Source organism: Tigriopus californicus, chromosome 3, assembly GCF_007210705.1.
Source record: "Tigriopus californicus strain San Diego chromosome 3, Tcal_SD_v2.1, whole genome shotgun sequence".
Classification (NCBI taxonomy): Eukaryota; Metazoa; Arthropoda; class Copepoda; order Harpacticoida; family Harpacticidae; genus Tigriopus; species Tigriopus californicus.
Genome location: NC_081442.1, coordinates 11,532,094 through 11,542,359, shown reverse-complemented (window position 1 = coordinate 11,542,359; position 10,266 = coordinate 11,532,094). Strand labels below are relative to the sequence as shown.

Sequence of the window (10,266 nt, the reverse complement as noted above, 5' to 3'; positions counted from 1 at the left end):
GGGAAGTTATCGGTGATTCTGTATAGGGGATGTCATGTAAAGGAAATTCATGGCCAAATGTGGTCCGGCACACTGATTTTGGGCAATTTGGGGAGGGAGAACTAAGACAAACATCACAGTCAACTCGCACCATTTGCCCATTTAATTTTCAATAAGTGAGTGATTTTGAGCAAGTTGCTTTACAAAATCCTACTAAATGAGCATGTTTGGTGTTAACCAGTGAACGCACTATCAAATTAGCTCAATACCACAATGCTAATTGCCTGGACAAGCATGTAAAATGGAAAAAATGTCAAAATCCAATGCATGCACAGTGCGGTTTGGCTGGGCATGTTGTCTTTGATTTTACTCCATGGAATAACGACAGTTGTCCATGAACGCGTTTACTTGACTAGCCCTATTGCGACAGATTTGTCATTGGACTATTGGTAGATTTACAGGCTTACATGATAACCTCTGTTTCCTACTAAGATGTCGTCTCTATGGAAGTTTGGGGTTAGGCGTGGTATCTAAAACTGATGTTTTAGTTTTGTTTGACTTTGGATCGAGATTGAAGTACAGGGTTGGGCATGATAACACTTCATATATTACGCAGCGTGTCATGACTCTTTTTTTTCTGAAACAAGCCAGTAATGGCGTGTATCAAAGTCAGTGGATGGCATCACCCCATTTCAGCATGAGATAAAAATAATGAATTCTTTTTTTCATTTTGAATCGCAATTACGTTATTAGCTCAAGCCAAAGTGGAGTCTCATAGATTATTGAAGAGATGAAGCATTTTAAAAAAGCCCTGAATCAAAAATGAGACTGATTGTGTTTCTTTTTCGGCATCAACCTGCCCTAATCTTTCGAACAAAGAGAGTATTTGAGGTCAAAACTAGAACAATGTGCCCAATTATGGCCATATTTTGAAAATGTTCCGTCTAATACCAAGACTCGCAGATCACTTGAAACGTCCCTTCACATCTTTAGTCTAACAAAAATAACTCGCTTGTCATGTCGCTATTCAGAAGTGACTGTCGATTCAAACCTAACCCTGTTGTCCATTCCAGATGATTGGTTGAGCCCTGATTAATTTGGCTCCCTCCTGACCCTTGTCGTTGATCACCATGATGTCGGCCGCCTCCGATCCTCCCCCTGGCCTCAAGACCCTGGCTTCCGGAACGCCATCGGGCGGGGCCGTGATCCGCCCACAACCCGTGACTGAAAAGTCATTGATGGAATCGGTGGCTGGCTTCATTCACGACGTCCAGGCCATTCATCACACCCATTTGGGCGCCCACGCCCCCAACAACGACCCCAAAGTCCACGTGACCTGGGCCCGTTTCGAAACGACCGACCTCAACGACGTGCGACTTCTCCCCGATAGCTCTGAATCCAGTGGTAAGTAAAACGGTAATTTTGTTTGCGGTGAAATTTGACGAAGCGATCTTGCTATCCTGTTTTTTGAAAAATAGATTTTGAATACAAAAAATTCCGAGCTCGAAAACGAAGAGAAATGATATATATATCTAACATGAATCATGTCAATGATACCAAATGTTAGTCATGAAAATGTCCAAATCAAAAAAGGTCATTTAAGGTTTTAGACGAGCAATGTGAAAAGATAGTTGTCGTTTCGCTTTTTATTAAGCAAAGCTGATAGCGTGAATATTAGAAAAAGAAGATTTGCTTATTCAATTGCTTTACTTCAAATTAGGCCACCAATAAGTCCTCTTATCAACATTTCATGCTTTAAAAAGTGGGACTCGCCGTGAAAATCATATTCCAAACGCAAAGATGTAATACGTGAAAGCCAACGAAAATGTGATCTATTGTCAGATGTTTTCTCTTTTCTTAAACATTTTTTATTTTTTAATTACAAACAATGTTTGTGATTTTCAATAATTCAATTGCAAACTGCTTCACAAAAACAAGATGCTTTAATAATCTGATCTTGATCAGGTAACGCCTCACCCCTCCTCCTGATTTTGGGCTACACGCAAGGCGTTCAAATCTGGTTGGTGCCCATCAATGGCGAGGCCAAGGAAGTGTTGTCATGGAAACGGGGCTCGGTGAAGACGCTCCGCGTGTTGCCCAAACCCGAGAACTCCTTTGGCGTGCCCGACAACTTTGCCCATTGCCGCCCATTGATCGCATTGGCCGACGCCACGGGCCCCGGCGCGCCTTTCACCTCGGTCAGCTTCCTGTCCCTCAAGACCGGAGAGCAGGTAAGGGGTCGGAATTGACATCATTGAGAATGTGGTTATGCCTAGTCAAAATTTGCAAATAGATGTGGGTTTTTTTTTTCTTTGATGCTGCACGAAAGGTTTTGATATAATACAACAATGCCAACGTTTTGAAGGGCTGTGTTAAAAGAAATGTTTTGTTATCAATTTTGAATCACGTTATCATGAAAATTGATGCCAAAAAAAAAATAATTTTCAAAAGTAAAAAATTGAGATTGCAATTACGAAGAGAACAGTTCTTTTCTTAAGAATTTTTATTCAATGCTATGTCGTACAAGTTCATGAGAACAAGAGTTGGCCAAATCTTGCCCAAGCTATCATCCATTCATCAATAATTCAAATAGCTGGAAGTACAAAAAAAACAAAAACATTTATTTGCTCATAGATGAATATCCCTTGTTCCCATTCCATTGCAGGTGCACAATATCAAGTTCAACTCCGAGATCGCCGATATCGTGGTGAACCGCCGCGTGGTTGTGATCAGTTTCCGCGAGAAGTTCGCCCTCTTCGATGCGTGTAGCTTGGACGCCCGCTTCACCATCACCTCTTGCTATCCAAGCCCCGGGGTTCACTCGAATCCCATCTCCTTGGGAGATCGCTGGCTGGCTTATGCCGATCAGAAATTAGTGCCCATTCATCGATCCTTCGGGGGTATGGAGTGTGATGGGTCCCAATCTGTGGCCGCTTGGAGTATCAATGTGGGCAGCAAGTTGGCTCAGGGCATGTCCAAGATCTACTCTAATTTCTTCTCGGGTGGCACAGCGGGGGGTCAATGCAATTCCGCACCGTCGTCCTTGAGTGGGTCACGCCCGTATGCGGGTGTGTCGCCGAGTAGTAGTGGGCGTGATATCCCGGGCCAAAACGAACCTCAAAAAGGTGTGGTCACCATTTTGGATGTGATGACGGTGGGCAAAACTGAGAGCGATGAAGTGAACATCACCCACAAAATTGCGGGGGTGGTTGCTCATTTTATTGCCCACAACAAAGTGAGTAGAATAAAATGGTTATTGGTTCAGAAGCAATGGCAATTAATTTATCACTTTTTTGCCAAAATCGCAATATTTCACAATGCAACTGACCTTTTTGCATGCCAACGTTTATGGCGGTTTCAGTACTTGTTTTAAAATCATTTCCTCAACACTTAACGCGGAACAACGTCATCCTGATAATTCATTCAAGTTTTCAAACTTAAGCTAGCAGGCATAACTGCTGTTGATGACGGTTTATGTTGTATTTGAGATGAGTTGTAGATGTTTTATTTGAGGATTCAAGTACATATGACAAAGTTTTGAGGAAAAAGGTTAACATTTTTTTTTTTTAGTATTCAAAATTTGTTCGATTTGTTGTCTCCACCCATGGAAAAACATATCCCCTCTTCAACCCCCGAAAACGATTTGAAGTCCTTTTCCAATTCCATTTCCAGGCCATCGTGTCCATGCAATTCGACAGTTCTGGCTCGCTCTTGTTGACTTGCGACAAGAACGGCAATTACTTCAACCTGTTCCGACTGGTTCCACATCCGGCGGGCTCTTGTTATTCGGCCGTGCACCACCTTTACTCTTTGTATCGAGGTGACACGCCGGGATCCGTGCAGGACATTGCCTTCTCGTCGGATTCGAGGTGGGTGGCGGTGTCCACCTTGCGAGGCACCAGTCACATCTTTCCCATCACGCCCTACGGCGGACCAGTGGGCGTGCGGACCCATACCTCTGCCAGAGTGGTAAACAAGTTGTCCCGATTCCATCGATCCGCAGGTAAAGAAGGGCGTTTTAAATTTCGAGGGCATCTTAATATTTTCCTTGCTGGCAAAGTCAAAACGAGCAATTTCAATGTCATTGCTTTGTGTAATTTAAGCCCAGATTTAAACCTTGCATGGCTAAGAGTACAATAGATAATCTTTACAAACCTATTCAAATGAAAGTAGGAACTCATAGTTGGCACTTTAAATACAAATTAGGATAAGATATATTCAATTGATATTTATTATATTCAATAAGATATAAGTCGATTGAATAAATTATACTCTAGCATTGGTCTGCTCCTAATTGCAGCCAAGTACGAGTAGGTTTTCAAAAATTATAGTTTACCATTCCCTCTACTTTTGCAACCATAATGATGTCTAAAACATCGCAATAGTAGTAATGCAATTTGAGTTGGAATTCCATGAAGCAAACTTGGCTAAGCTCATTTTTTGCCCAGAGCTTTCGATCTTATTGCTTTCCTTGGATGAAATGAACGGTTCAGGAGATATAATTTTTTTCTTCCTTGTGAATCCATAACTCAAGTCGTCAGTAGTGTAGGTTAGAGTCCTCGACCATATGGAAGCTAGTCTGTTCAAAGACATGGTTTAATTTTCCCTAGGCTGTAGTAGTTTCACTTTTGGAAGCTTTGAGATCTAGAAGATAGCATTGTACTTGAACCATCCATCCATCAATCACATTTGAGCCAAAAAAGCTTGAAGGTGGCTTACGGAAAGAAAAAAAAGTACCGAAACCTGTTTTAACAAACACCCGGGGGTACCCTTCTATGTGCGTAAGATTATTTTCAATTTGGCCCTCATGAGCATGGAAAGTGTTTAATGCTTGCCAATATTCATTGTCCTTGACCATGAACATCCCCCAACTACATTCCAGGGTTTGATGACTACCACACATCCACCACGGGCACCTCAGCCGCTAATTCTTCTGGCCGTACCTCACCCAATCCCAATCTCGCCGGAACCTCGCCGGTCGTGTCCTCCTTCTCCAAAATGTCCATGATGGAAGCGGCGGCGGCCCACGCCGGCCAGAACTCGTCGCCCTTGATCGTGCCGCATCCCAACCCGCACATCCCCCCTTTCCCTTCGCCCACGGTGGTCCAACCTGTGGCCCAATTGCGCCAGCCCTACATTGTGACCTTGACGAATCAAACCATTGGCTCGGCCACCGCCGTCACACGCAAGAAGAGCGGTGGATCCAGCCAATCCTCGGAGGAGGTGCCCATCCGATTGGCGTGCAAGTTCGCGCCCTCGCGGGCTTGGCTGGTGGGCGCGCAACACAACATGTTCAACCGCCGGCACCTCCAACGACCTCATGACGCCTTATATGTGATGGCCAACCACGGAGTTCTCTTGGAATACTCTTTGGACGCCTTGCCGGACTCCAGTAAGTTATTTTATTTTTATTCATTTTTGGTTTGGTTTGGTTCTTCATGGGCTTTTTAAGCCGCTAGAGGAAATCTAATCCCCGGTACTATTAAAATGGAAGGTTGCATGTAGTTCGTCTATTTTATCCTTTTTACTAATTATTTAAGCTTTATGATATTTGGTTTACGAACAAATTTGAGTTGTCAGACTGAGCTAGTCCTTAAATGTAGTGTATAATTTTTTTTTTTGTCTGGTTTTTTTTTCACGGTCTTTTCTAACCGCTACAGGGAATGTAATCCCCAGTACTAGAATGCTATTTAAAAGTTTGTCCAAATCTGAGTTGAAAGATGTTTATATTGGCATTTCAGGTATTGAAAGTGTGTTTTTGAAGTACAAAAACATTTCTCTTAGAACCCATAAGGTGTTCGAAGTGTTTCCATTTATTAGAGTGTTTGAACTTGTCACGTTGCTTTTTGCAATTTGCACAAAGTGCAAAAATGAATTTTAGAATACATTTGTGGCTTATTGCTAGATTAGAAAGCAATTTTCTTGAATTGGGCCAGATTACCTGTTACAAAGTAATAGTACCCCACCCTAAATTTGTTCTGAAATGATTCATTTTTTTCATTTATTTATCCCCGTCTATTGTTTCAGCGCTCCCGAAGGAGAAAATTTGCGAATCTAGTCCGATCGAGCTGGTTGTGACTCCGTATGGACAATGGAGCTTGAGTCAACCCCGGGACAAAGCTGACTTGCAACCGCCTCTGCCCATCGACAACCCCCTCATGCTCCCCGTGCCCACCCACAGCTTCGGCAAAGCCCTCTCCCAAGAGGATGACAACGAAGACAAGTGGCTGAGTCAGGTCGAGATCATCACCCACTTTGGACCCCATCGGAGGCTCTGGATGGGCCCGCAATTCTGCTTCAAGACCCTGCAACCCGCAGATAACGAAAAAGATGGGTATGTTTCAAATGGGTGACATTTGAACACTGAATTGTCGAGAGATTAAAGTTAACGTGCGTGATCTTTAGGAATATCGTTAAAGATCTGGATATCAGTCTTCCGGCGAGGCCAGAGCAGTCCAACCCTGTGAACATGCCCCCTAAGATGAAACATCAAGGACACCCGCCTACTGGACGAAATCCGGTAAGGAAGACCTCTGGATGGGAGAAATTCCTGATCTATCCAATGTATCGGGACAGATGCGGAGTAAGCCAACACTGAATAACATTGATGGAATGGGTTTTCTAGGTCTTGATCGAGGCTGGATCGGCCAGTAGTTTCGAGCTGTCCCCGCATTTCTCCAATGCCTTTCAACGACATCCTGGTCACGCCCCTGCCAATCCATCGGCCAAAGATTCCGTTTTGAATGTGGAAAACGAACTGCAAGAGGCCATGTCCGAGACGATCGGTGAAGAATCGTTGCTTGACGGTAAATACCTTCGTTGTCACACCTTCATTGTTGCTGATGTTGATTTAGGTACTACACACATTTGAGTACTACCTGGGGACGATCTTGTACTGATGAAACATTGTGAAAGCACCCTTCCTTATCTCAATGATTTGGTCCTCAAAACTTGGAACACTTTCAAACCAGACGTCCCAAAATGATCGTGTTTCCAAAGTGTCGGTCGATCGGTAATCGCTCATGTGCCTCACCATTAGAATGTTCCTCCCCTAGTGATTAAGTGTCTTCGTGTCGGGGAAACAAACTTGTGTGTTCCATCGTCGTGTGGGGTGATGGTGATCTGCGTGGGCAGCTCTCACTTTCTGAAACGGGACTAACCCCCACAGACCCATTGAAACCCCGCAAAATCGAGAGAAACAAGACTTGCTCGAACCCATTGGCTCTGGATTGGGAGTGATGTGCCAACAAATCCCAATGAATGCTCCCCTCAAATCTGATCTCTGGCCTCTGTTTCCTTTGAAGGTACGACCTCAAATCCGACGCGAAGAGCCTCAAGCGGTCGTCAGCCGAATCAAATCAAGACCGAATCTTCGGAGGAAGAGTTCTTCTGTCTCACTCCGGAAGATGCCCGCAGTCGCAATGTGTCAGCCACCTCCAAAGCACCCGTGCAACACAACACGGTCAACGACACCAAGATCTTCTCTGTGGCCGTGGAATCACGGCGGAGCCAAGCCATCCAAATGGACTCGATGAGAGTGTGTGACGTGGACTCGGACTTCACAGGGCGTTTCGCTGTGGTGCAGAAGCCCAAAGGGTCCATTCCCAAGAAGGAGGCCATGTTGGAGCCCATCAAGGCCGAAGTGATCCCGGCACCTCCCAAGGCTGTTCCGGTCGAAGAGACACGACCGATCTCGCCTCCTATAGCCACTAATAAGTCGAATAAGAAAGGCAAAAAGAACAAGAACAAGAGCAAGAATAAGGGAAGCTCAATAAAGAGCTCAAGCTCGGCGGATGAGTGCCAAGTGGAAGAGCCGGTGGCATTCACGGTCGTGAAGAAATTGAGCACGGCCCAGGAACGAGAAACCACGCCTTTGGAACAAGAGATGACGACCAGTTTCCCCTGGAGGGACGACGATGATCAGTTGGTCCAAGCTTTGGTGGAAAGCACGCAAGATATCGATCTCATGAGCTCTTCGGACATCAAAACGGATGATCAACCGCATGTGGAAGTTGAAGTGGAGGACGAGGATGAAGAAGAGCAAGTAGAGCAAGAAGAGCAAGCGGCAGAGGTATCGACTCATTCCGACGAATTCCAAGAGATCACCAACCGGAAGGCCTCTGACGACACCACCGAAGACGACGAAGAGGATGAGGACGACGACGACGAAGACGAAGAAGAGGGATCCGGATCGGAACCGTTCAACATTGACCGCGAAACTTCGGCCAAACCGGAAGTGCCCTTTTGGGTGGACGACCTCCTCAAAAGCAGCTCCACGGACAATGCCATCTTGAACAGCATCGTGAAAGCCGAGCAAAAGTACGACGCCAAGAAGAAGATGACCCAAAGCACTGGATTTGTGGCCCGGTCCGTCTCTCAACCCGCCGTTTTGAACTCGGAATCCGTGGACAGTAGCGAAGATGACCTGGAATTCAAACCCGTTTCCAATGGTCGTCGTCGCAAGAAGCAACCCCAACTGAACCTGCGGCCCTCCATGAGCCACACCGAAGCTTTCCGGAGCCGGGGCAGCAGTTTCGCGGACTCCGAATCCAGCTTCAATGGCGACGAAGTCCTTCGTGATCAAGACAAAGAAGGCTGGAGTTTCGAGGCTGATGACTTGGACGTGAATAAGTTCCTCTCCGAGGCCATAGCCTCCTCACCCCCCGCTGATCTGGACGCTGATGAAGGCGGCGTGTCCGGAGAGAAGCCCCAACTAGAGGATGTGTTCAAATTCGATTCGGAAATCGCCGCGGCCGAAGGTCAAGGAGTGCGGGTCTCGAAGCAGAATGCGGCCAGTTTGGAAGATCTCAAGGAAGCTCTCGGAGATGAGGAGGAGAAGATGACCTCGAGCTTGAACGTGACCTTTGACGAGGACAACCTCGTGTCCTCGTCCTCTGCCCGAGAGAGTCTGGCTTTGAGCACGAGCATCGGCGAGACCACGGATTCGAGTGTGGGCAATTCGCCCAATCCGAAAAAGAATAAGGGTAAGAAAAAGAAGAAGAAACGATTTTAAATCTTACTTTTCAGTTCAGCTGTACTATACATACATATGTATGAATTCATATGATATATATATATCTAACTTTATGTCGATTTGAGAACCTAGCAATGCCCACCAGATCCTCCTTTTTCTTTCAATGAGTGACGTTTTAACTAATTTGGGAGTAGTTGTGGATTTTGCCGAATTGGTTTGCATTAATCGGAATGTTGAATGCAAATCGATTTTGCAACATTTATAGATTTTCTACCCAGTCGAGTTAACCGGTCGCTTGTAATTAAACACAAAATATACACTCTCTACAAACACAAAAATACCTTTAAAAAAAGATACAAACAGATCAAAATATCGTATTCAATCCTCATTCATCAGCTTCGCCTCTCGTTTGTGACTAGATGTTCTCATTATTATTGAAATAAAAATGATGAACAAAAAGAATGGCTCCGGTCCTGACAAAGGTTTTCATAAAGTTAGGCTGTCTCAGTCATACCCATTTTTCAATGTGTTCTGCTCAGTCCAATGCAATCCAAACACCTTCTGTTAAACTTGTAGATGCTAATTTCTAAACTTCCGCACATCTTACTAACCAATCATTGTCTTATCAATATGCTTTCAGATTTGATGGATGATGATAGCCACTTGATATTCCACAGTTATCCAGGAAGTACATCCAGCTTAGTGGATTAAACCAACCTATGAGCATTTCTGTTTCCCACAAGAGTGATCACTTGTGTTCTCCTGTACGAGTTTTCCTAGAATTAAACTTATATCTGATAACTTATGATGTAACAAGACTTAGTTTGGTTCCTTCGATCGCCCCCCAATACATCTCAAACGATATTTTTTGCGGCTAATGGATGCCAGTGGTGAGGTAAGAGGAATTCATTTAGGAAAAAGAGTTTTCCTCTCTGTGTGCATCGTACCACGGGCTGATTTTAATCGAGCTTTCCACAAACTAAATGATATTCTAGCAAACACTCGAGATAAATCAGCCTTTCGTTGTGGAGATCTGAGCATTGTAAGAGTCTTAGATGTTTTCAGCAAAACACACTTTATCGGCTTTTTAGGACAGTTTAATTTATCACCCTTGGTCAGGGATGAGAAATTATTAAAAGCTATTTTCTACCACCTGGCAAAAAATGGTGGCAGAAAATGGCAGAAATTGGTCCAAAATGAGTGGCAGAAAAGTGCAGAAATTTGCAAAAAAAATGAAATCGTTATATTATTCTGCATCATCCTTTTCTAGTATTTACGATCACTTCCGTTAATCTTTAAGCCCACCTAAAGCT

At 44.5% G+C, this 10,266-nt stretch overlaps 1 protein-coding gene across 1 annotated transcript; it reads left to right on the top strand.

Annotated features, from left to right (window-relative positions):
• The first annotated feature begins 1,109 nt into the window (after positions 1 to 1,109).
• On the top strand, positions 1,110 to 9,419 carry LOC131877539 (BCAS3 microtubule associated cell migration factor-like). Its single transcript, XM_059223235.1, has 9 exons — positions 1,110 to 1,383; positions 1,945 to 2,210; positions 2,645 to 3,214; positions 3,652 to 3,982; positions 4,862 to 5,371; positions 6,007 to 6,313; positions 6,385 to 6,499; positions 6,605 to 6,785; positions 7,284 to 9,419. The coding sequence occupies exons 1-9, from the start codon at positions 1,110 to 1,112 to the stop codon at positions 8,990 to 8,992; spliced, it is 4,263 nt and encodes a 1,420-aa protein (XP_059079218.1). The 3' UTR covers positions 8,993 to 9,419.
• Positions 9,420 to 10,266: the final 847 nt, after the last annotated feature.

Coding starts and splice junctions, on each gene's coding strand:
- LOC131877539 (XM_059223235.1), top strand. CDS start 1,110: ATGATGTCGGCCGCCTCCGATCCTCCCCCTGGCCTCAAGACCCTGGCT. Junction 3,983..4,861: donor CCGATTCCATCGATCCGCAG/GTAAAGAAGGGC, acceptor ACTACATTCCAG/GGTTTGATGACTACCACACA. Junction 6,314..6,384: donor GCAGATAACGAAAAAGATGG/GTATGTTTCAAA, acceptor CGTGATCTTTAG/GAATATCGTTAAAGATCTGG.